We start from the raw sequence: 26,740 nt of genomic DNA on the forward strand, positions 1-26,740 counted from the left end.
TACGAGGAGAGATTGGATCAATTGGGCCTCCATTCTCTAGAATTTAGAAGAATGAGAGGGGATCTAATGGAAATGTATAGACTGGACAGACTGGATGCAGGGATGTTGTTTTGTTTGGCTGGAGGAGGGAGTGGGGGCTAGAATAAAAGGCCATAATCTCAGAATAGGCCATTCAGGACTGAGATGAGGAGAACTTCTTTCACTCAAAGGGTGGAGAACGTCTGGAATTCTTTATGCCAGAGGGTTGTGGAGGCCAAATCACTACATATATTCAAGAAGGAAATAGATAGATTTCTAGACTCTAAAGGTGTCAAGGGGTATGGGAAGAGAGCAAGAGTATGATGTTTTGATAGAGGATCAGCCATGATCAAATGGAATGGAGGAACAGGTTCGGAGGGCCAAATGACCTAAAATGTCTATTAATTAACATCCTCCGGAATAGGTGGTTTCCAAACTAATAGTCCCCATAACACCAAAGTGCGGTCTGAATAATTGAGATAAAGACTGATATTCAAAAAGAAAATGGCACTGACCATCTGGGGCAGCAGGGTAGCATGGTGGTTAGCATAAATGCTTCACAGCTCCAGGGTCCCAGGTTCGATTCCCGGCTGGGTCACTGTCTGTGTGGAGTCTGCACGTCCTCCCCCTGTGTGCGTGGGTTTCCTCCGGGTGCTCCGGTTTCCTCCCACAGTCTAAAGATGTGCGGGTTAGGTAGATTGGCCATGCTAAATTGCCCGTAGTGTCCTAATGAAAGTAAGGTTAAGGGGGGGTTGTTGGGTTACGCGTATAGGGTGGATACGTGGGTTTGAGTAGGGTGATCATGGCTCGGCACAACATTGAGGGCCGAAGGGCCTGTTCTGTGCTGTACTGTTCTATGTTCTATGTTCTATATCTTTTCAATTCTGTTAATGATGCCTCTCGAACTGAACTTTTGCTTCAGAGAAACTGAACGCAAGTCTATAACACGCAGAGAATTCAGATTCAGCAATTATGCACCATCTTAACACATGAAAACTGGTATGTAGCTAGTCAGTGTCAGGCTCACTCTTGCATGTAGATGACCAATAGTAGTTTCAAACAGCAAACTCTGTCCCAACTCCTTACCTTTTTATACCATCCAGCCAAGCGAGTGTTCTTGAACAACTCCTCAAGATTCAAGGGCATAATAACAACATTCTTGATTGAAGAAAGTGTAAGTATGTCTTTGTGCTTAGGTTCTCTGTGGGCTGAAAAATTCCCATTGAATCCTTTCATGAAGTAATAAACAATTTGGTTTGGGTTCATTTTCGCAGCTGATTCGATGGCGCACATTGCCAATTCCGAAGGGTTTCGCTCATCAGAGGTCTGCACAAACATAATTCCGGGATTTGTGGCCGGGTGTGGTTGCTTCAAACTGACTGAGTGGTTGGGAAAGTCTTTGCTCAAGACATGGTTAGGTGATTGATCCCATTCCAGGATGATGTAGTAGATGGCAGTAATTGAGACGATTAATATCAGTCCGACAAATACTTTCATCAGGAAACATAACAATCCTGTTCTGTCACAGATCTTCATAACTGGCGCTCGTTCTTCAGTGATTACTGTGAACAGAAATAATAGTTTAAGATGTTAAAATGGGCCAGTTGTGGTTTTATGCACTCATCCCTGTGGAAAAAACATAATTTCGGAGCTCAAATACAAAGTACTGCGGATGGCAGAAATCTGAAACAAAAACAGAAAGGGACCCAACAGGTCCGGCAGCATCTGTGGAAAGAGAAACAGAGCTAACGTTTCCGTTCTGATGATGACTATCAACATGATACGTTAATTGTTTCTACCCTCAGCCCCCACCCGCTCCGCCATAGAGATTTCCTGACCCTTTGTGTATCTCCAACATTTCCTGTTTTCAATCATCACTCAAGAGTTGTTTGGATGAACCTTTATCAAATCAATCCCACATCAAATCAGCATATCATTTCTGACAGACTGGAATTAATGTCCAGCTTTTTCAAAGTTAAACATTAAGTTCAGATGCAGTGCAACTAAAAACTGAAAATGGCAGACTGGCAAATTGTTTGACAGGAGTTCATCCTCCACAGGCAAATATGAATTATCTTCATTCCATAAGTGACAAATGACGATAGGCATTGAACCTTGAATCACATTTACACCCGGCACACTTTGCTTTGTTCTATTAACACCAATCTCAAGGCTGATTATCACTTAAGGCCTGGAAAAGGCAGCAATGAGATCATCAAACGCAATGATCTCTAAATTGTTACTTGAGCCAAGCACCAATTGGCATAGGATCCAGTTTCCTCCCACAGTCCAAGATGTAGAGGTTAAGTAGATTGACCATGATACATTGTCACTCAGTGCACGTCAGGTGGGGTTACGAGGTTACCGGGATAGGGTGGGGGTGTGGGCCTAGGGTAGGGTGCTCTTCCAGAGGTTCGGTGCAGACCAGATGGGCCAAATGGCCTCCTTCTGCACTGCAGGAATTCTAGCTGATTAGAGAAATAATTGCCTGGTTTTTGAAAAGCTGTGGAGGAGAGCGGTTTTTGGAGAAAGCTGTGAAGAGACATTTTGAAGGCCTTTAGAGAGGCAGGTTTTGGAGAAACTTCAGAGAGAGGAGTTGAATTCTGATCTGTTTGAGGCCAAGTCCACAATTCTCCCATTGCAACACAGATATAGAGCTGTGTGCTTATTTTCTTGTTGTTGAATGGGAAATTAAGGAGTAGTGTTAATGGGTAATTGTAGGCTATTCTTTGTGGGTGTGAAGTTGAAAGGTTAATATTGTATTCATAATAGAGTTTTGTTTTTAAAAATACCAAAGCCCTATTTTTCATGCATTCACTCCTGGAACGAATGATTCTTTCCACACAGTCTTAAAATAATCTAAATTATTGGGGATTTGGTTGAGTGTCCTAGCCACTGTTGAGGCCTGGTCTGGGATTGTAATGAAATTAGGAGCTCGTCAGGGATCCTTATGTATTCCTTGTTTGGCTTGGGGGTTGTTGAATTTAATGACAGTGGGTGTGTATGAAATGATTGCATTCTTTCAGGGTTTGAAATTTAAAGAGGGAGTGACTGGAGATGGCTCTTTCCTGGGTGTGGAAGCGATTACCTGGGATGATTTACAAAAGGGAGACTAAAGCAAAGCTTTTGGGTTTGGAGGAAAAGTTGCAATTAACCTTATCAAAAGGGTTGTGCTAGGTTGGGATAATACAAGCCACAGCTCAATATTTAAATTTGCCAGATACAAAGTGTTACGACACCCTGGGTGAGTACGCGGTCAATTCTAGCCCCACCCACCCCAGCATAAGTGAGTTAAACAATAATTCATATATTTTCATGAGATCTTTGACCCTTGACCGCTCCAGTGACTTGCAGGCACCAGATTTGTAAGTAAAACATTTAAAAATCTGTTCATTTATAAGAGTAGAGATAAACATGTCATGGAAATAATCGAACAATGGTCTGCTAAACGCATTATTCCCCCAACCCCATCCCATCCCACCCCCCCCCCATCTAGACACACACAGGACACAGACACATGATGAGGGGTAGGAAAGGATCAAAAATAACACATATTAAGCTGAGAATAAGAAGTGCCTGTCCTCACTGCTGAGGTGGTGGTCCAGTGGGTTATGACCTTCTCTGAATGAGAGAGGTTGCAAACCATTGGTTGGTTTTATATCTACCTTCAATTAGAGCTCTCAGGCTGGAAGACAGCCACTGGAATCGCCTTCACTTCTAATGACCTGGACTATCTGGTCCCCTCTGGTCTATATAATTCTCAGTTGCATCCATCAGATGAACCATAAGCTTCACTGAGTTGAATCTCCAATTCTCAACATGAGGGTTTTGAATTAATTTTCAAACGGCTCCTCTGTCAGCGGGTGGTGCTGGTCTGGAACATCCCACAGGTTAAACTGACTGCAGGGGAAAAGGACTTTACCTGGACTCTCAAGCAGAATCCAGCAGTGAATTTAGAGCACTGGCTTCACAGATCTTAATCAGATAGAAATGTCTCCTCTCATAAGTTACCTTCACAAGCTAGTTGTAAGCAGCCAACCCATCAGGAAGAGAGTTGAGAGGTCTGCTTTACCTTCCAGGGGAACGTTCACAGGCTAGCTGGAAGCCCTTTTAAATTGCCAGGCAGAGAGTTGAGACAGAGATCCAACTTGCTGTGTGCTGCCTTTCACGTTGAAGCAGAAACTGAATTAAAAAATGGAAAGTGCTCTCCTTTCAAGCCTTTCATCCAGAGGTTACTGAAGGGCAGCACCAATCACAGTCGAAAGCAGGATATGTCCCGGAATTTCAAAGCAGATGATTGACTACTAGCCAAGCTCATCAACATTACATCACAGGACACATGCACTGAGCACATTGCACAGAAGAAGCTCCGTGGTCCAGTTCAAATAGGGGCTGGTTTAGCTCACAAGGCTAAATCGCTGGCTTTTAAAAGCAGACCAAGCAGGCCAGCAGCACGGTTCGATTCCCGTACCAGCCTCCCCGGACAGGCGCCGGAATGTGGCGACTAGGGGCTTTTCACAGTAACTTCATTGAAGCCTACTCGTGACAATAAGCGATTTTCATTTCATTTCATTTCATCAGTGAATTAGCTAGAATTCAATTACAAATGAAGCAATTAGAAATGCAGGGACAAGATAAACACCAAGAAATAGAACTGAAGAAATTGGAAATGAAAGAAAAGGAGAGATTGGCAATGGCAAAAGGAAAGGAAAAAGAGAGGCCCAGGAAAGGGAAAAAAAAGAGTTTTTCAAAAAGAAATGGAAAGGAGGAAGGTCGAGATAGAAATGGGAGCAACAGAAGAAAGAGATAGGGAAGAGAGAGAATTTCAACTTCAGAAACTGGCACTGCAAGGAGAAGATCAACTTAAAAGATTCGAGTTAAAGACAGAAGCTGAAGAAGGTTGAGTGGAAGAAGAAGTAATTCCTCATCGAAAAATTAATAGGGATATGTTTAAACATATTCAAGCATTGCCAGGATTTTATGAGAAAGATGTGGAAGTATTTTTCCTCTCATTTGAGAAAGTGGCTAAACAATTGGATTGGCCAAACCATGTGGGTAGTGTTAGTTCAAAGTTGGTAGGTAGAGCTAGTGAAGTGTTTGCATCACTATCAGAGGAGGTATCTAGGGACTATGATGAGGTGAGGAAAACCATATTAAATGCATCTGACCAGTGCTGGAAGCCGACAGTCAGGAGTTTAGAAATCTAAGGAAAGAACCAGGTCAGACATATGTAGAATTCAAAAGATTTAAACAAAACGATTTTTATAGATGGATAGGAACATTAAAAATAAACCAAAAATGGCCGATGATTTTGAATTGATTCAGAAGCAAAGATTGGTTTTCAACATCAATTTCAATCTGTACAGGGTAGAAACTGGGGAAATGAGAAATTCACAGGTGGTCAATGCAAAAGGAACGTTAGTTGAAGATTTTAAGAAGAGTGTACCTCAGATTTAAAAACAAAAAATGATGATCGTGGAAGAAAGATAAGAAATCTTTTCATTACAATGCATTCGTCATGTGAAATCGCAGTGTTGGTGGATTCAGAAAAGTACTGGGAAGGCAGACTTGGTAAAACAGGATAAGCCAGTGGGGTTTATTAAAGTGGGAAGAAAATAATTGCCCCGGTGGAACAGATGCAACAGAATGTACAGCCTATTCAGAGGTTGGTGGATACGCAGGTGCCAGAACTTTCAAAGCACTTCATTTGTGAGTGTAAGGTTTATTCGTGTGTACAAGGTCGAATAGGTAAAGTGTTATAACCCTCACGAGACCTAAGAAGAGGGACATATTAGCCTCTCATGAGTCTCGTGAAGTCCGGGCTCCTCTGATCGGGGCAGGGCCGATCAGCGGGAGAATTGATTACAGACATAAAAGACTCCAGATAGGAGTCTAGGCAAATTAGTCCCGGCTACGACCTGGACTGTGACTTTTAAATAGTTTGCTTTAACAATAAATCGTTTGTGTTATACTCTCGTACCTGACTCCACTGTGACTACTAAATTGGCGACAAGGTAAAGTGGAACTACAGTTGATGCTGCTAAGCATTTGGAGCACAGCCAACTCCTCTCTTCATACTGGAATACAGTAAGAAGTCCTACAACACCAGGTTAAAGTCCAACATGTTTGTTTCAAAGACTAGCTTTCGGAGCACTGCTCCTTCCTCAGGTGCTCCGAAAGCTAGTGTTTGAAACAAACATGTTGGACTTTAACCTGGTGTTGTAAGATTTCTTACTGTGCTCACCCCAGTCCAACGCCGGCATCTCCACATCATAGTGGAATAAGTTTGGCACCATTTTAAAATGCCACTCTTTGGAAAACTCAATATGTTCAATATCGAGCTGGATTGCAATATGTATACCATATGCGCTATTTCTTTAAGGCTTGATTGATTGATTGATTTTTATTGTCACATGTACTGAAGTGCATTGCCAAATGGTACATCAACAAATAGTAATTGGAGAGCAGCATAGGGTGTCGTGAATAGTGTTCTTTCAGGGAAAAGATCAATCCGAGGGAGAGTCATTGAGGAGTCTAGTAGCTGTGGGAAGAGGCTGTCTCAATGTCTGGATGTGTGGGTCTTAAGACTTCTGTACTTTCTGGCTGATGGAAGGGTCTGGAAGATGTTAAAGCCTGGGTGTGAGAGGTCTCTGACAATGCTGTCTGCCTTCCTGAGGCAGCAAGTGGTCGAGACAGAATCAAAGGGAAGGTGGCAAGCTTGTGTGATGCGTTGTGCTGAGTTCACCACACTCTACAGTTTCTTGCGATCTTGGCTCGAGCAGTTGCCATACCAAGCTGTGATGCAGCCGGATAGAATGTTCTCTATGCACATCTGTAGATGCCTGTGAGAGTCGATGCAGACTTGTCGGATTTCTTTAGCTTCCGTAGGAAGTAGAGACGTTGTTGGACTTTCTTGACTGTTGCAACAACGCAAGTGGACCAGGACAGACTGTTGGTGATGATGACCCCCCAGGAACTTAAAGCTATCGACCACCTCTACTTCGGAGCCATTTATGTTGACAGGATTGTGCTTCATGCTACCCTTCCTGAAGTCGATGATCAGTTCCTTGGTCTTCCAACATTTAGAAAGAGGTTGTTTTCGGGACACCATGCAACCAAAACAAAAACAAACAAAAAAATTGCTTATTGTCACGAGTAGGCTTCAATTGAAGTTACTGTGAAAAACCCCTAGTCGCCACATTCCGGCGCCTGTTCGGGAAGGCTGTTACGGGAATCGAACCGTGCTGCTGGCCTGCTTGGTCTGCTTTCAAAGCCAGCGATTTAGCCCTGTGCTAATCAGCCTCCTCCAACCAAGTGATCTATCTCCTTTCTGTAGTCTGATGTGTTGTTGTTTGAGATATGACCCATTGTCTATGACTGTGGTAGGAGATGAGCAACAGACAACGGTTCTTCTGACCGCCCCTCAGGCTCCCACTTCCAGCATTATAAAAAGCCCGATGTACTCCACAGCCCCGGACTCCCAAGATATTCAAAGAGCTGATGTAATCGGTGGCAAACCACTATGACCCCAAGTCATCAGTCATAGTATAACAGTACCATTTAAATACAGCTGAGAGACCCCAGGGGAGTGGATTACCAAGTTCTTGACACCCTAATGAAAATCAACTGAATTTGTTTTTGAGGTGGAGGGGGGGTTGTTACCCTCAGGAAACCTGCAGGAAGGGACCGATTCGCCTCCCCAAGAGCCTCGTGGAATAGGAGCTCCCCCAATGAAAGGGCGGGGCCCACAAGTGGGATAATTGCAGGCCTAGATAGGAGCCTAGGCATAGACGTCCTGGATGGGACATGGATTGTGACCTGTAAATAGTTTGCTTTAACAAAAACTAATTTTCCTTATACTCTCGTTCAGAATTCCTCTGTCACCTCTAAATAAGGAGATTATAAACATTTTTTTTTATAAATTTAGATTACCCAATTATTTTTTTTCAATTAAGGGGCAATTTAGTGTGGCCAATCTACCTACTCTGCACATTTTTGGGTTGTGGGGGTGAAACCCACGCAGACACAGGGAGAATGTGCAAACTCCACACGGACAGTGACCCAGAGCCGGGATCGAACCTGGGACCTCAGCGCCGTGAGGCAGCTGTGCTAACCACTAGGCCACCGTGCTGCCCTGAGATTATAATCTTAAGGGATACAGGAGCAAATCCATCTTTAATGGTGGGCAATAAAGAGATATGTAGGTTGGAAGGAGTGTTTCCAGAAAAGGTTATAATATGTAGAATTAGTGGTGACAGCCGTAGTGTGCTGCTTTGTAGGGTAAGGTTAGACAGTCTGGTAAAAAGTGGTGAAATGGTAGTAGGAATAATAGAAAAATTATTTTCTTCAGAGGTACAGTTTATCTGAGGTAATGATTATAGCTGGATCACAGGTGGGAGTGATCTCTACTTTGGTTGAAAAGCCAGTGTAAAGTCAAACATCTGAGATGTTGCAAGAAGTATATCTGGGAGTGTTTCCCGATTATATGGTAACCAGATCACAACGCCACAGGTTGAGACAGGAGGAAGAGAGCTGGAGGAGTGCTGATAGGGAGGCTGAGGTTCAGTTGTCAGAAACCATGGGCGGGATTCCCCATTTCTGAGACTAAGGGCTGGATTCTCCGATTTTGGGGCTCTGTCCGGAAGAAGTGTCTGGTCTTACGACCAAAAGGTTGCCGCCAGCTCCACACCGATGCTTCACCCGGTGGGGGGGGGCAAGCAGCTACATCGTGTAAACTAATCCTTGAACTAAAGATATTAACTTCATCCACCGCCTCCTCTTTACTAACCGTCTGATCAAACATGGGACAGGATTCTCCGTTAGACAATGCTGAAATCGGGAAATGTGATTGGGCAGAGAATAGCTACCAATGCCGAAATCTCCGATGGGCCAACTACCCGACGGCGTCGATCGCGTGTCCTCTCAATTTTTGGGGACCTCGCGAGGCGGCTGTGGACTGTGGCCCCTGGCTTTACCTGCAGATAAGGATGCAGAATGGCCGGCTCCGTGGCCGCGCATGTGCACAGCCGTGACCTGCTGCGGCCTAGCCGTACAACATGGCGCGACCAGATAGCACCCCCATTTCCCCCATGGATCACCCCCCACCAATCCCCCGCAGAAGCCCTCCATGCCAGTGGAACCCCCCCGACTATGGCGGTGCTGGACACAGAGCGAGGTCTTTAAAAATTGAGGGGACACGCGACCAACGTCGTAGGAAAGTTGGCCCATCGGCTATTTGTGTTATCAGACTTCTTACTTTGAAATAAAAAGCCAAAATTCCATTTACCTTCCCTATTACCTGCTGAATTTTCATGCTAGCTCTTTGTGATTTATGCATGAGGACCCCCCAAATCCTTCAGTGTTGCAGCTTTCTGCAGTCGTTCTCTATTTAAGTAATATTCAGCTCCTTTATTTTTCTTACCAAAGTGAATAATTTCACATTTTCACACAATATATTTAATTTTACAAGTTTTTGCCCACTCTCTTAACCTGTACGTATCCCTCTGTAGACTCTTGTGTCATGCTCATCACTTGCTTTCCGACCTATTTTGTGTCATCAGCAAACTTGGCAAAAGTGCATTCATTTCCCTCATCCAAGTCATTAATATATATTGTAAATAAGTGTGACCCCAGCACTGTTCCCTCTGACTAGTGGAGTGCCAATGTGACCTAAGGTTGCTATGGATGAAAGTTAAAAAGCAAAAAGGGTAAATGAACTCATAGTTGGGAGATCAAATTATAGCTTATTGCAATCCCATACCAGACACTAATTGTAGCTAGGATAGCAGACAGAAACCCAAATATTTAATTTAATTTGTAAGACTGTGAGGAAAGGATACTTCACTCCAGGAGTGATTTCACACTCTGCCAGGCTGGAAAGACATGGACAGAGCCGCAATACCAGTTGCCAGGTTGTCCATGCCTGGGGTCAGGTGCCAGGGAGCCTTGCCCATAAAAGGTGAGGTATGGGGGTGCTTGAGGACCCCTGAAGAGGTAAGCTGGGTGAAGTGGGAGAACAGAGGACATGGTTGGGGTACTGGGGTGGGGGGGTCGAAAGATTGGGGCTGCCTTTAAAAATGGTACGCCGATCTGCGAATAGCCTTTCTGTATTGGCGGTTTAGCTTAAAGAGTGGCCTCGATGGAGTTCCCCGCAAATGCCATTGAATAGCAGGGTCCTTGTCAGCACTGCAGCCACTGAGAATCACCCTCTTAAACTCACCATTCAGTGGACTTTAACTGAATTGCACCCAATGTCTAATTATCTACTCCCAGGGAACCCTCTTAATATAAACAAAATTCCATTAACCAACTTTTATTATGCTTTAATTGCACCTCTGTAGCCAAAAAGCCTGCTACCTTTCAAATCAGGATTTTTTAAAGAACAGTCAAATACTAACAGGCTTTAAACCTTTATTGCACTAAATGCGTATAATATATGTGAAATTATTACATTCATCACACTGGGCTCAACCACTTAACCCTACGGTTAAGAACATATTCTTGTTCAAAGCAGGGAGAAGGCTCTAATACAGCAGGGACTATGTCACTGTTTGTGTTGTATGGTTTAAAGGACAGCTTAAAAAAATGTGAAAGCAGAGTGAGGATTTGACAAGATCTCCATTGATACGGTGTCAGTTTTGGCTTAGCCAACCAGGTCATTTTTTAGGCATTGTAGAAGGGAGTCTCTGGGAATTGTATGCTATCAAGACTGGTGTGAATCTAGCGAAGGATAGTCTGCAGAGGTGTGCTGTTTGGGTGTCAACCATACCTGGGAACTTCAGATAGAATACATAAACCACTAGAGGGCCAAACCCAACGAGTTGGAATTGAGAGATCCCGTGCACCATGGGAAAGATTGTGGGAAGATGGTGTGATTTCACTTGTAGCAGGAGTGATATGAGTGCTCGTACCAAGATGAGGCATTTCTTCATTGCATTGACTACTTCTTTAAATTACATTTTTCCAATTAAGGGGCAATTTAGCGTGGCCAATCCACCTACCCTGCACATCTTTGGGCTGTGGGGGTGAGGCACACGCAGACACGGGGAGAATGTGCAAACTCCACAGACAATGACCCGGGGCCAGGATCGAACCCTGGTCCTAGGCGGTGTGAGGCAGCAGTGCTAACCACTCTGCAGCCAATGCATTGACTATTTAAAGTGAAATTAAACTTTGTTTGAAATATTTTTCTCCAGTTTCTTAGTGTTTGTATTATGTTGGTTTATTACAGTAAAAGGTTTAAAAAGTGAAATTATATCTATATGGCTTTCTTTCCATTGCCATTGTGGTGACCCCAGAGGTGTGCTGTTTGGGTGTCAACCATACCTGGGAACTTCAGATAGAATACATAAGCCACTAGAGGGCCAAAACCAACGAGTTGGAATTGAGAGATCCTGTGCACCATGGAAAAGATTGTGGGAAGACGGTGTGCAGAAGGTTAGCAGTCTGTCGAGCTAATCCAACAACCCAATATGTTATAAACTGGATAATGGAATGGAGATTTATATATTCAAGTTTCTAGATGATCCAAGTTGAGAAGGAGCAGTAATTTGTTTACATGCTTGAGGATGGCACGGTATAACCATGGCAGATGGAGTCTGATGTGGGGAAGTCGGAGGTCATACTCTTCAGATCCGAGAAAAACAGTCAGAGTATTTATTCCATGATGAAAAACTAAAATCTGTAAATGGGCAAAGGGATTTGAATGATCATGTAGATAAATTATTAAAAGCTACGGGACAGATAAAATAAATAATTAAAAAGGTTAATGGAGTATTGGCCTTTATTGTACAGTGGTTGGAATATAAAAGTGACCAAGTGAAACCTCAATTGTTCAGAGTCCTGGTTTAGAACAGTACAGCACAGAACAGGCCCTTCGGCCCTCAATGTTGTGCCGAGCAATGATCACCCTACTCAACCCCACGTATCCACCCTATACTAGTAACCCAACAACCCCCATTAACATTATTTTTTAGGACACTAAGGGCAATTTAGCCTGGCCAATCCACCTAACCCGCACATCTTTGGACTGTGGGAGGAAACCGGAGCACCCGGAGGAAACCCACGCACACACGGGGAGGACGTGCAGACTCCGCACAGACAGTGACCCAGCCAGGAATCGAACCTGGGACCCTGGAGCTGTGAAGCATTGATGCTAACCACCATGCTACCGTGCTGCCCTAAATGCTACCGTGCTGCCCTTGTTCCCATGTGAAGCACTGAATTCATTCCTACACTTCAGGAAGGATGGACAGGCCTTGAAGAGAGTGCAAACACTCACCAGAATGATAACAGCAATATCTGCTGAGTTTATTCATGATGCCGTAGTAACTATTGATGGGTCGATTAAACCACTCTGTCTTGTTACCTTTACTATTTCTCATTTCTCCTCAAACTGATTCCACATCTTGATCTGCATTAACGTCATCTTTCTCTATTGTACCAATGTCATCCTTAATTCACAGAGTTATCCCTCCACTTTTTTCTAGCTTCCTGTCCTTTCTAAATATCATTTACCCTCGAGTATTCAGATCCCAGTCTATTGTCATCCTGCACCATGTCTCTGTAATGGCTTTCAGCTCAATGTATTTATTACTATAATAATAATCTTTATTGGGGCCCAAGTAGGCTTCCTCTGAAAATCCCCTGTTCCCCACACCAAGGCACCTGTTTGGGTACACAGAGGGAGAATTCAGAATGTTCAATTCACCTAACAAGCACGTCTTTCGGGACTTGTGGGAGGAAACCGGAGCACCCAGGAGGAAAGCCACGCAGACAAGTGGAGAATGTGCAGACCTCGCACAGTGACCCAAGCCGGGAATTGAACCCAGGTCCCTGGCTTTGTGAAGCCACAGTGCTAACCAATGTGCTGCCGTGCCACCCACCATAGAAAAAACTCAAATCACTGTGGCATGGTGTTAAAAGCCACTTTGTCCTTGGGCGAGATCAAACCACCAGTCTTTACATTAACAGCCGAACACACTAACCGACTGAGCCATAGAGACAACTTTACTATTTCCACCGCTGATTCATCCCAATGTTACATAATTTCCGATATAGAGCCTTTAGTTGTATTTTTATGCTTTTTGGAACCTCTATCCTCATCTGTTGGTGCACCCTTAGGTTTGTACACTCTGCCCCTTCCTGCCACACTATGATCATAATTTGTGCTAAACACTATACTTCCGTGGGGGGGGCAGCACAGTAGCATAGTGGTTAGCGCAATTGCTTCACAGCTCCAGGGTCCCGGGTCAATTCCCGGCTTGGGTCACTGTCTGTGCGGAGTCTGCATGTTCTCCCCGTGCCTGCGTGGGTTTCCTCCGGGTGCTCCGATTTCTTCCCACAGTCCAAAGATATGCAGGTTAGGTGGATTGGCCATGCTAAATTGCCCTTTGTGTCCAAAAAGGTTAGGTGGGGTTACTGGGTTCCGGGGATAGGTTGGAAGTGTGGGCTTAAGTGGGGTGCTCTTTCCAAGGGCCAGTGCAGACTCGATGGGCCAAATGGCCTCCTTCTGCACTGTAAATTCTTTGAAATTTCCCTTACTCCTTCCCATCTCTCTTGCCTTGACGTCTCTATTGATCACATCTTCCCAAATTTGATCCCTCATCCCCAATACTTAGTTTAAATACCTCTGCACCATGCTAGGGGAGGCAGTGGCATGGTGTTATTGCCACTGGACCGGTGCTACAGAGATCCTGGGGACCCAGGTTTGAATCCCGCCACAGCAGATGGTGGAAATTGAATACAATAAATATCTGGAATTATAAGTCCAATGATAACCATTGTCGATTGTTGTAAAAAAATAAAAGTTGGTTCACCAATGCCCCTTTCGGGAATTAAATCTGCAATGGGCCCCACAGCCACAGCAATGGTCTTAAATGGCCCAGCTCAGTTGTATCAAACTGCTACAGAGTCAATAAAAGGGGAAAGAAACCAGACGGGCCGCCCGGCCTCGACAAAAGCAAACCCATTCCTTTTTAAAAAAATTTAGAGTATCCAATTATTTTATTTCCAATTAAGGGGCAATTTAGCATGGCCAATCCACCTACCCTGCACATCTTTTGGGTTGTGGGGGTGAGACCCATGCAGACATGGGGAGAATGTGCAAGCTCCACACGGACAGTGACCCAGGGCTGGGATTGAACCTGGGACTTCACCGCCATGCTAACTACTGCGCCAGTGTGCTGCCCAGTCCTGTCGCCCCAACATCTGGGGACTTCTGCCAAACTTGGGAAAGCGGTCTCACAGGCTAGTCAAGCATAAGCCTGACATAGTCATACTCACGCAACCTTACATTACAGATAACGCCCCAGACACCACTATCACCATCCCTGGTTATGTCCTGACCCAGCAGGGGTGGTAGCATAGCGGTATTCAGTCGGGATGCAGTTGCTCTGGCAGTCCTCAACATACACTCCAGACCCCATGAAATTTCATGGATTCAGGTTAAACATGGGCCAGGAAACCTCCTGCTGATTACAACGTATCGTCACCCTTCAGCTGATGAATCAGTACTCCTCCATGTTGAACACCATTTGGAGGAAGCACTGAGGGTGGCAAGGACACAGAATGTACTCTGGGTGGGGGACTTCAATGTCCATCACCAAGATAGACCCAAGGGAGGTAACTGCTGGACTGGGACTGTGACAGGTGGTGAGGGGTTCCATTTAGTTGGTTCAACAAGAGGGAAAACATACTAAATGGCATCCTCACCAACCTGCCTATCACAGGTGACAATATCGGGAGGAGTGTCCACTGTACAGTCATTGTAGAGACAAAGTGCTGTCTTCACACTGAGGATACAGTCCATTGCATGCTGTGGCACTACCATCGTGCTAAATTGGATAGATTCATTATAGATCTAGCAACTCAATACTCTGCTTCCATGAGGCACTGTGGGTAACCAACAGCAACATTCACTCAGCCACAATTTATAATCTTATGGCCTGGCTTATCCCCGACCCTACCGAGACCACCAAGCCAGGGGATCAAGCTTGATTCAATAAAGAGTGAAGGAGAGCATGCCAGGAGCAGCACCCTAACCCTAACAAAATGAGGTGACAACCTGGTGAAGCTACAATACAGGACAACCTGCATGCCAAACAACATAAGCAGCATGTAATAGACAGAGCTAAGTGGTCCCACAACCAACAGATCAGATCTAAGCCCTGCAGTCCTGCCACATCCAGCCATGAAGGGTGGTGGGCAATTAAACAAGTTACTGGAGGAGGAGGCTCCACAAATATCCCCATCCTCAAATGGAACATGGGAATAGGAGTAGGCCATTCAGCCCCTGGAGTCTGTCTTGCTATTTAATGAGATCATGGCTGATCTGTGGCCTAATTCCTTATAGCTATCTTTGCCCCATTTCCCTTAGATGTATTTGTGTTCAGCAAATATATTATCTATCTATCTATGATGGAGGAGCCCGGCACATCAGCACAAAAGAGAAGGCCGAAGCATTTGCAACGATCTTCAGCCAGACGTGCAGAGTGGACGATCCATCTCGGTGTCCTCCAGGGGTCCCCAGCATCAGAGATACCAGAATTCAGCCAATTCAATTCACTCCACATGATATCAAGGAACAGCTGAAGGCTCTGGATATGGAAAAGACAGTGGGTCCTGACAATAATCCCACAATAGAAGTGAAGACGTGTGTTCCAGACCTTGCTGCGGCACTTGCAAAGCTCTTCCAGTACAGCTACAAGACTGGCATCTACCTGGCAATGGGAAAATTGCCCTGATATTAGAATTAGAACAGTACAGCACAGAACAGGCCCTTCGGCCCTCAATGTTGTGCCGAGCAATGATCACCCTACTCAAGCCCACGTATCCAACCTATACCAGTAACCCAACAACCCCCATTAACATTATATCCTGTTCATAAAAAACAGGACAAATCCAACCCAGCCTTACCACCCCAGACTACTCTCGATCATCAGTAAAGTGATGGAAAGTGTCATCTACAGTGCTATCAAGCAGCATTTAGCAATAACCTGCTTACGGATGCTCAGTTTGGCTTCTACCTGGGTCACTTGGCTCCAGACTCCATTACAGAAAATTGGTTCAAACACGAACGAAAGAACTGACTCCAGAGGGGAGGTGAGGTGGGAGTGACTGCTCTTGACATCAAGGCAATATTTGATTGAGTATGGCATCAAGGAGTCTGAGCAAAAATAGAGTCAATGGGAATTTGAGAGAAAACTCTGCGCTGGTTGGAGTCATACCTTGCACAAAGGAAGGTGGCTATTTTGGTTGGAGGTCAGTCATCTCATTCCAGGGACAAGACTGCTAGTTTCCTAGGCCTAACCTTTTCAGCTAATTCATCAATTATCTTTCCTCCAACATCAAGGGCAGCAGGGTAGCATGGTGGTTAGCATAAATGCTTCACAGCTCCAGGGTCCCAGGTTCGATTCCCGGCTGGGTCACTGTCTGTGTGGAGTCTGCACGTCCTCCCCCTGTGTGCGTGGGTTTCCTCCGGGTGCTCCGGTTTCCTCCCACAGTCCAAAGATGTGCGGGTTAGGTGGATTGGCCATGCTAAATTGCCCGTAGTGTCCTAATAAAAGTAAGGTTAAGGGGGGGGGTTGTTCGGTTACGGGTATAGGGTGGATACGTGGGTTTGAGTAGGGTGATCATGGCTCGGCACAACATTGAGGGCCGAAGGGCCTGTTCTGTGCTGTACTGTTCTATGTTCTATAAGGTCAGGTGTGGGGATGTTCGCTGATGATTGCACAATGCTCAGCACCACTTGTGACTCCTCAAACACCGAAGCAGTCCACATACAAGTGCAGCAAGACAAGTGTAATATCCAGACTTGGGCCGACAAGTGGCAAGTAACATTCACGCCACACAAGTGCCAAGTGATGACCATCTCCAAAAGAGAGAATCAAACCATTGCCCCTTGACTTTCAATGGTATTACCATCACTGAATCCCCCACTATCAATATCCTGGGGGTTATCATTGATCGGAAATTGAACTGGACTAACCATATAAATACTGTGGCTACAAGAGCAGATCAGATGTGAGGAATCGTATGGCGAGTAATTCACCTCCTGACTCCCCAAAGCCTGTCCACCATCTACAAGGCATAAGTCATGAGTGTGATTAAATACTCTCCACTTGCCTCAGGGATAAATGCAGCTCCAACAACAAAGAAGCTTAACACCATCCAGCAGCCCGCTTGATTGGCACCCCTTCCACAAACATTCACTCCCTCCACCACTAACACAGTGGCAAATGTGTCTACTATCTACAAGATACACTGCAGCAACTCACCAATGCTCCTTAGGCAGCATCTTCCAAACCCACAATCACTACCATCTAAAAGGACAAGGGTAGCAGATACATGGGAACACCATCACCTGAACGTTCCCCTCCAAGTCACTCACCACCCTGATTTTGAAATAAATCGCCATCCTTCACTGTCGCTGGGTCAAAATCCTGGAGCTCCATCCCTAACGGAACTGTGGGTGTATCTACACCACATGGACCACAGCGGTTCAAGGAGCCAGCTCACCACCACCTTCTCAATGGCAATTACGGATGGGCAACAAATGCTGGCCTAATTTAAATAAACTAGTTCAACAACTCTCCAGAACATTGGTCACACGGTTGTCCGATGAACACCATCCCAAGGATACAGTTCCCAATTTCTCCAGAACTGGTGCCAGTGTCCCATGAATCCAAGTGTATTCCTCCTACACCAGGTTTTCAGCCTCCCATTTAACGATCGAATCTGATTTACCTTACGCCAATTTGGCTTGTGGCTCAGATCGTAAATAGAGAGATTGTTACCCTTTTGAGGTTCAGCTTTTTAATTTGCCCCTCTAGCTGCTCATGGACCATGCAAACTTGACAATAAACTATGATGACAAGCGCATCAACCTGGTTTGTATCAGCTGGAGTTTATAAGACTGAGGTGCTGACAATGATAAACATTAAAGAAACCAATAAGGTCAACACATAAAAATTACTTCCTCTGGTGGGAGAACGCAAAACAAGGAGACACAATCCGATCATTGGAGCCGGGCCACTTCACTGTGAAATCAGGAAGCACACTTCAAACCAGGGGAAATGAAAATCTCAAACTTAGTAGTGTTGTGATAACTGAAATTGGTGAGAGAGAGTCAGACAGGGTAGATTACTTTATGAGCACCCTGTCAAGATCCCCAGCCCTGTGCCCGAATATGAGGCAGGTAAATAATCCAAAATATAAAGAGCAAAAATTATCGAAGAAACAAAACAAAACAATGGGGGGATCTTATCGAAACATTTAAAATTATGAAGGGAATAGATAGGATAGATGCGGGCAGATTGTTTCCACTGGCGGGTGAAAGCAGAACTAGGGGACATAGCCTCAAAATGAGGGGAAGTAGATTTAGGACTCAGTTTAGGAGGAACTTCTTCACCCAAAGGGTTGTGAATCTATGGAATTCCTTGCCCAATGAAGCAGTTGAGGCTCCTTCATTAAATGTTTTTAAGGTAAAGATAGATAGTTTTATGAAGAATAATGGGATTAAGGGTTATGGTGTTCGGGCCAGAAAGTGGAGCTGAGTCCACAAAAGATCAGCCATGATCTCATTGAATGGCGAAGCAGGCTCCCGGGGCCAGATGGCCTACTCCTGCTCCTAGTTCTTATGTTCTTATGTATTGCTGATTAAGTGCTGTTTGATAGCACAGTCAATGACACCTTCCATCACTCTGCCAGGGTTTGATTCAAGACAGATGGACAGGTCATTGCTTGGAATGGATTTGACCAGTGTTTACTGAAGCGAGCATAACTGGGCAATTTTCCACATGGCTGGTTTGTAGCCATTATTGTAGCTGTACTGGAACAGCGTGGCTATGGGCTACTTCTGGAGCACTTGTCTTCGGCATTATTGCCAGAATATTGTTCAGGGCCCATAGCCTTTGCAATATTCTGTGCCTTCAGCTGTTTCTTGATATCACATCTATTCAATCAAATTGGCTGAGAACTAATGTCTGTGACCTCAGGAGGAGACCAAGATGGATCATCCATTAGTTTGAAGATTGTAGCAAATGCTTCAGCTTTGGCTATAAGGCATGATTCTGAGAGTAAGAAAATGCCAGACTATTCATCTCTCAATTTTGGCGCAGGTCCCCAGAAGTTAGTGAGGAGGGATTTGAGGGGTCAAGTGTGCCTTTTGTTCTGTGGTTGCTGCTCAACAGGAGGCTCATAATTAGTGAAGCACAGACGGCACAGTGGTCAGTTCTGTTGCCTCACAGCGCCAGGGACCCGGGTTCGATTCCGGTCTCGGTTGAATGTGTGGAGTTTGCACTTTCTCCCCGTGTCTGTGTGGGTTTCCTCCGGGTGCTCTGGTTTCCTCCCACAGTCCAAAAATGTACAGGTTAGGTGGATTGGCCATACTAAATTACCCCTCAGTGTCCAAAAGGTTAGGTGAGGTTATGGGAATAGGGTTGAGGTCTGGGGCAGGTGTTCTGTCACAGGGTTGGTGCAGACCCGATGGGCCGAATGGCCTCCTTCTGCACTGTAGATATTCTATGAATTAAAGAACTGCCCGACTGTCAAAACGGTTGGGTGATGCCCGAGTAAAAACGCAGAAGGCATCAACAAAAAGATCACTCAATGAGAGTTTGCATATAAATGGCGTTCCACATTCGGCTGTTGATATCGTGCTTTTGATGAAATCTGATAGGAACTTTGTTGCCTAAATCCCCTGCTTGGCATGGCAAACCCGGAAAGACCTATTGGAAATATTTTGCGAAACATTTCAAAGAACGAGGAGCCGATATCAGAAAAATTTTATGTCTGGCAACAGATGGTGCTCCTGTCAAGGTCCCAAAACAAAAGGGATTTGTGATTTCTTTGTGGATCAAATTGCCACCCGAAAGTCATATTTCACTGCACCGTCCATCATAGCCTGTGTGCTGAAATTTCGAAATCAGACCTTAATAATGTGATGAATACAGTGGTATGATCAAATTCCTTGTCATTCAATTTGCTTTGATTTGATGCTAGAAGAAATGATAGGGCATATGATGACATTCCACTTCATAGCAACATTCAGTTGCTAAGTTGTGGCAAGGCTTTGGCTGCTTTGTCAACTGCCTTTTTTGGCACACAAAACCTTAAATTAGAGCGAATAAATAAAGAATTAGCACACCACTTCTAAAAAGTTGCCACCCCCCCCCACCTCGGTCTCAGCAAAGTAAAGTCATCATAGTCCCAGATGACCAGAGGCTGCTTTCCCCTTTGAGGAGTGAGAGCTGGTGGTGATTTAATCTGAGGGTCACCTCGGGCACGGAGCAAGGTTGAGAAGGCGGAACCTTCACGAGTAACCTCAGATGGTACAGGAATTGAACCCACGCTGCTGGCCTTGTCTGCGTAAGGGGCAACCAGCTGTTCGGCAACATAGCTAAACTGTGCCAAAATTGGGAGAGGTGGCCCACAGGCTAGTCCAAAATTAGGAGAGGTGGCCCACAGGCTAGTCAAGCAACAGCCTGACATCATCTGCAAGGTATGATTCCATGAGTATGACTACGTCTCAGACACCACCATCACCATCCTAGAGGTGGCAGCACACAGTAGGAGGGTGCGCCCTGGGATTTCTCAACATTGCCCTTTGAAACCCGAGAAGTCTCCTGGCATCAGGTCAAACATCACAAGGAAACCTCCTGCTGATCACCACCTATCACCCCTCCTCAGCTGATGACTCAGTACGCCTCCATACTGAACACCACTTGGAGGAAGAACTGAAGGAGGCAAGGGCACAATGTAGTCCGGGCGGGGGACTTCAATGTCGATATTGAAGCATTCCATGTCCACTTGCGGCAAGACCTATCCAAGCTTGGGCTGAGAAGTAGCAAGTCACATTGCCGCCACAGAAGTGCCAGGCAATGACCATTTCCAACAAGAGTGAATTTTAAAATCTCCCCATGACACTCAATGTCAATTCCATTCTGAATTCCCCCCTGACCAACATTCAGGGGGTGAAACAGAACTGGGGCAGCGATATAATTATTGTGGGTAGAAGAGCAGGTCAGAGGCTTGGAATTTGGCAGCAAGTAACTCATCTCCCAACTTCCCAAAGTCTGTCCACCATGTACAAGACGCAAGTCAGGTTTTCTTTGGGTGTCGCTGGCAAAGCCAGCATTTTTTGGCTATCCCTAGTTGCCCTCAAACTGAGTGGCATTTTAAGAGTCAACCATATTGCTGTCAAGGGTGGCACGGTGGCGCAGTTGTTCGCACTGTTGCCTCAAGGCACCGATCGCCCAGGTTCGATCCCAGCCCCGGGTCACTATCCGTGAGGAGTTTGAACATTCTCCTCATGTCTGCATGGGTCTCACCCCCACAATCCAAAGATGGTGCTAGGTAGTTGGACTGGACATGCTAAATTGCCCCTCAATTGGAATTTTTTTTAAATTAAAAAAAACATATTGCTGTGGGGTCTGGAGTCATATGTAGGCCAGACCAGGTAAGGATAGCAGATTTCCACTGATCCCATCCTCATTGCCAGTGTGTAATCCAGGAGTCATGGGCTGAAAGGTTAACTTTGTTTATTTATAACTAAAAGGTAAAGTCATTACAATGACGTATAACAGCAGAGGCCCAGCCTGGAGCTACCAGTCCAGCTTCACGGCAGCACATAAAAGGGCTGAGTTAACGAGTCCCATCTGGGATACCACCCATTACCAGGGAAACTCTTACTCCATGATCCGCATGGGGGGATCTAACAATGATCCCCCATGGTCCTCCTCAGGGTTGTCACACCTTCCTAATCACTTATTGCACCTGCATACTAACTTGTTGGGATCCGTGTATCAGGACACCCAGATTCCTACTGCAGAGTTCTGCAATCCCTCTGCATTTAAATATACTGCTTTTCTATTCTAGTGGATAAATTCACATTATGCTCCCATCTGCCAAATTTTTGCCCAGTCACATAACCCTATCTATGTCTCTTTTCAAACTCCTGATGTCCTCTCCACAACTTACTTTCCTACCTTTGCATCATCAGTGAATTTAACAACCATACATTTGTCCCTTCATCCAAGTCACTGATATAGATTGTCAATAGCTGAGGCCCTCTCTCTTTCCTGTTAGCTAACCGATCCTCCATACATGCTAATCTATTGCCTCCTATGCCATGAACTCTTATTTTGTGGAGTGACTTTTGATGTGGCAACTTGTGTTCACAGGTTCCCCTTTATCCAAGTTACTTGTTTCAAAGAAGTCCAATAACCTGTTCAAATATGTTTTCCCTTTCACAAATCCATGTTGACTCTGCCTGTTGCATTGGGAGTTTCTTGTTGCCTCGCTCCCTGTATGCCTACAATCCTGTATGCTTCACCTGATGCCGGTGTTTTGTAGTTACATTGTGTACCTTGTGTTGCCCTATTATGTATTTTCTTTTATTTCTTTCTCTTTGCATGTACTTAAAGATCTGTTGAGCTGCTCGCAGAAAAATACTTTTCACTGTCCCTTGGTACACGTGACAATAAACAAAATCCAAATCCAATCCTTTGTGTTAGATTCCAGCATAATCCCTATGGCAAATGTTAAGCTGATCAGTATGTAGTTCCTGCTTTCTGTCTTCCACCTTTCTGAAATGGAGAAGTCACATTCACTATTCAATGGAACCATCCCAGAGTCCAGGTAAAACCAATGCATGAATATTAAAACCAACCCAGGGCAGCACGGTAGCACAGTGGTTAGCACAGTTGCTTCACAGCACCAGGGTCCCAGGTTCCATTCCCGGATTGGGTCACTGTCTGTGTGGAGTCTGCATGTTCTCCCCGTGTCTGTGTAGGTTTCCTCCGGGTGCTCCAGTTTCCTCCTACAGTCCAAAGATGTGCAGGTTAGGTGGATTGGCTATGCTAAATTGCCCCTAGTGTCCACAAAAGGTTAGGTGGGGTTATGGGGATAGGGTGGAGGTGTGGGCTTGGGTATGGTGCTCTTTCTAAGGGCTGGTGCAGACTCGATGGGCCAAATGCCCTCCTTCTGCGCTGTAAATTCTATGATTCTATGATTTATTATCTCAGCAACCATTTATTTTCAGACCCCACGATGAATTCCATCAGGATCTGAGAACACGTCAGCTTTTACATAGTATTAAATAGAACTTAAAGTACAGAAGGAGGCCATTCGGCCCATCGCGTCTTCACCGACCCACTTAAGCCCTCACTTCTACCCTATCCCTGTAATCCAATAACCCCTCCTAACCTTTTAGACACCAAGGGCAATTTAGCATGGCCAATCCACCTAACCTCCACGTCTTCGGACTGTGGGAGGAAACCGGAGCACCCAGAGGAAACCCATGTAGACTCAGCACAGACAGTGACCCAGTGGGGATTTGAACCTGGGACCCTGGCGCTGTGAAGCCACAGTGCTAGCCACTTGTGCTACCGTGTTGCCCCAACTAGTTCCAACAATTTCTCAGTACGTTTTAGCTGGTGACTGCAATTGTTTTAATTTCCTCCCTCTTTTTCACTTCCCGATTCACTATTATTTCAGGGATGTTATTTGTATCCTTTACGGTGGAGATGGATGAAAAATTTCTGTTATTTATTTTTCATTATTAATTCCACAGACTGGTTCTCTGCAGAATCAAGGCTCACTCCATTTATTGATTTCCTTTTTAAATACCTAAATATATTACTCCCAGTTTTTATATTTCCAGCTAGCTTTACCTCATACTCTAATTTCTCCGTCCTGATTAATCTTTCAGTTATTCTTTGCTGTTCTTTATATTATGTCCAATCTTCCGATCTGCCACTCAGATTTGTGCCATTATACACTTTTCTTTCAATTTGATACGATCTTTAACTTCATTCGTTAGCTCTGGATGGTGTTTTCTTCTTTTAGAATCTTTTTTCTCATTGGAAAGTGTCTTTTCTGAGTATTCTGAAATATCTCCTTAAATGCCTCCCATTGTATCTCTACTGACCTATCCTTTAACCTAATTTACCAGTTCATTTTAGCTAGTTCTGTCCTCGTATCCTCATAATTGCCCTTGTTTAAGTTTACAGAACTAGGTCAGCATGGTGGCACAGACTGCTGCCTCATGGCACTGAGGTACCAAGTTCGATTCCGGCTCTGGGTCACTGTCCATGTGGAGTTTGTACATTCTCATCGTGTTTGCGTGGGTTTCGACCGCACAACCCAAAGATGTGCAGTGTAGGATTGGCCACACTAAATTGCCCCTTAATTGGAAAAAAGTAATTGGGCACTCTTATTTTAAAAAAGAGTTTACAGAACTAAATTTTGGTGCACTCCTCTCTCTTTCAAACAGAAAGTTTAACCACATTATGCTCACTGTTATCTATTAAATAATTCATTAGTTTCTCTTTGCACATTTTCAGAACAAGTATAGCCTGCTGTCTGGTTGACTTATTTCTAAACTATTAATACACCTGTTTTATTATGAATGTCACACACACAGGGCAAAGGGTGTGATGCGGCCGTTAACTCCCACGAGGCCATTCACGGGATTCACCCAGCTTTTCCCACCCGCGAGATCCCTTGGGATCTCGCCAGATGCCGCAATCAGTCTCACTTTAATATGCAACTGTCTGATCTAACCCAGGCTTTGGGAACAAATCCAGTCACCTCATAGACCCCAGGTGAGCCCCAGTTAATACTAGTCTCCACAAACAGGGACCAGGTGTACCGGCACTTAGGGGCGTCTCCCAGGGGATCGGGGGGCACCAGAGTGGCTGGGCTCTGGACAGGGTGATGCTCTGGCACCCCTGATGCCACCTGGACATCCTGGAACTGCCAGGCTGGCACCTTGGAAGTTCACCCAGGGGTGCCCTTATTTGATGGCATGTGGGGGACTTGTGACCCCCTAATGGTGAGTTGGAGCATTGGGGAGGGGGGAGGGGGGAAGCGGCGGAAACGAGCTAAGCCCCTCGGTGCAGAAATGAGACTAAATGCGGCCTTGACGGGACGTTCGCTGCTGAGGCTCCAAAATAAAACAGCGCCCTATTAGATAGCGGGATCTTTCTCGGCACTTCTACGTCGGGAAACATCCGGCTGAATATGCTCGACACTGGACTCTGTTTCATTTTCATTAAATCACGCCCAAATCTTTCAGTCCTGACTTTTTACTATTTTTGTAACCATTAGTCGCATCTGTTGGTCCATTCTGTTGGTTAGTACATTCTGTCCCTTCCTACCATACTCTCTGATCATCATTTCCCTTTCTCCTGCACCATTTCCCTTTCTCCTGCACTCCTCTCTACCCTTATCATCTCTATTGATCGCAAACCTCCCAAACTTGACCCTCACCCCCAGTGTTTTGTTTACAGGCCTCTCTACCAGCCCAGTTATATGACTAGCCAGAACTCTAGTTCCAGCAGGGTTCAAGTGAAGACCATGCCATGAGACATTTCCCACTTTCCACTGTTTTGGTAGATGCAGGCATGCTGGGATTCATTTTGCACGGTTCTATGAAAATCTGGAACTCGCCTCTAAAATTCCATAGCTGCTGTCGTATTTGAAACTGATAACAGAGAGCTTCAAAATTACTTTTACGTCAGACTGGATGGAAGCTGGAATCAGGCCAGTCACCAGCCACAGGGGTGAGGTGCTGAGGTGGGCTGTTTGAAAAATGCAGCTAGGTGTTGTGGAACGTCACAAGTTCAAATAAAAACACAAATGCTTCCTCACCCCTGACACCCCTATTCTATCTACGCCACCTCATGCCCCCTATGCTAGGCTATGCTCCCCTACAGCAATAGCCCTTGATAATGGACTCCATTCTGGATAGTCAGAAACTTTTTCTCAGGGTGAAAGAGTCAATTCTAGGTGACATACGTTTAATATGCGAGGGGCAAAGTTTAGAGGAGATGTGTGAGGGAAGTTTTTTGACGCAGAGAGTAGTGGATGCCTGGAACTCGCTGTCGGAGGAGGTGGTGGAGCAGTTACGATAATGACATTTAAGGGACATCTTGACAAATACATGAATAGGGTGGGAATAGAGGGATACGGGACAATGAGGTGTAGAAGGTTTTAGGTTAAATGGTCAGCCTGCTCGGCACAGGCTTGGAGGGCAGAAGGGCCTGTTCCTATTTTGCACTATTCTTTTTTTCATACCAAGCTAGGCTCCTCCAAATACCAATGGCCCCTCATACACCCACGGTATTGCACCTCGCTCACCCCCTTCACCTCTCATAACCACCCTGCCAATCAATGGCACTTCCATGTTTACTGATACACTGCATGAACCCTATAGTGACAGTAGGAGGTGTTAAAAACAAAGCTTTTAAAAAGTAATTCTTTGGTTTCCAATATGTTACATAGTCAATAAAAAATATTAAGTGCATAGAGATAAAAGTATGAATAATCCTTTAAAGTACCGGTAATGGCAGCCACAAACCCTTAAACCACTTAACCTTGTGTAACTAAAAGAGCGTGATATTGACTGCAGAGGTCAGAACTTCTGAGCTATCAATCAAGCAACATTTTCTCTGGGGTGCAGCTGTTTCAACAAGACTAATGGATATCTGGGCTCTCAGTCAAGTCATATTACGAAAATGGTACAGTGGGATCACTGAACGTATATAATTATTCCAGCATTCCGTACACTATAAAAGCCTTTATTATGAAAAGGAGATCCAACACTGGATCGGCTGCATCGGCTCAGCTTTCTACAAACTCTGGTAGCTAGTGTGCTTCACAACAAAAACCTCTAAGTCAACAAAAGTCCCAATGTACAGAGCAGTTATCACCTCTGTGT

At 45.0% G+C, this 26,740-nt stretch overlaps 1 protein-coding gene across 1 annotated transcript in view; it reads right to left on the reverse strand.

Annotated features, from left to right (window-relative positions):
• LOC119975511 (lactosylceramide 4-alpha-galactosyltransferase-like) overlaps positions 1-26,740 on the reverse strand; it is a 127,640-nt gene that overhangs the window by 19,386 nt on the left and 81,514 nt on the right. Inside the window, exon 2 of the mRNA XM_038815285.1 lies at positions 1,105-1,580. Within this exon, the coding sequence (XP_038671213.1) occupies positions 1,105-1,580 (476 nt within the window). The remainder of the gene's footprint in view (positions 1-1,104; positions 1,581-26,740) is intronic.

Source organism: Scyliorhinus canicula, chromosome 13 (assembly GCF_902713615.1).
Source record: "Scyliorhinus canicula chromosome 13, sScyCan1.1, whole genome shotgun sequence".
NCBI classification, from domain to species: Eukaryota; Metazoa; Chordata; class Chondrichthyes; order Carcharhiniformes; family Scyliorhinidae; genus Scyliorhinus; species Scyliorhinus canicula.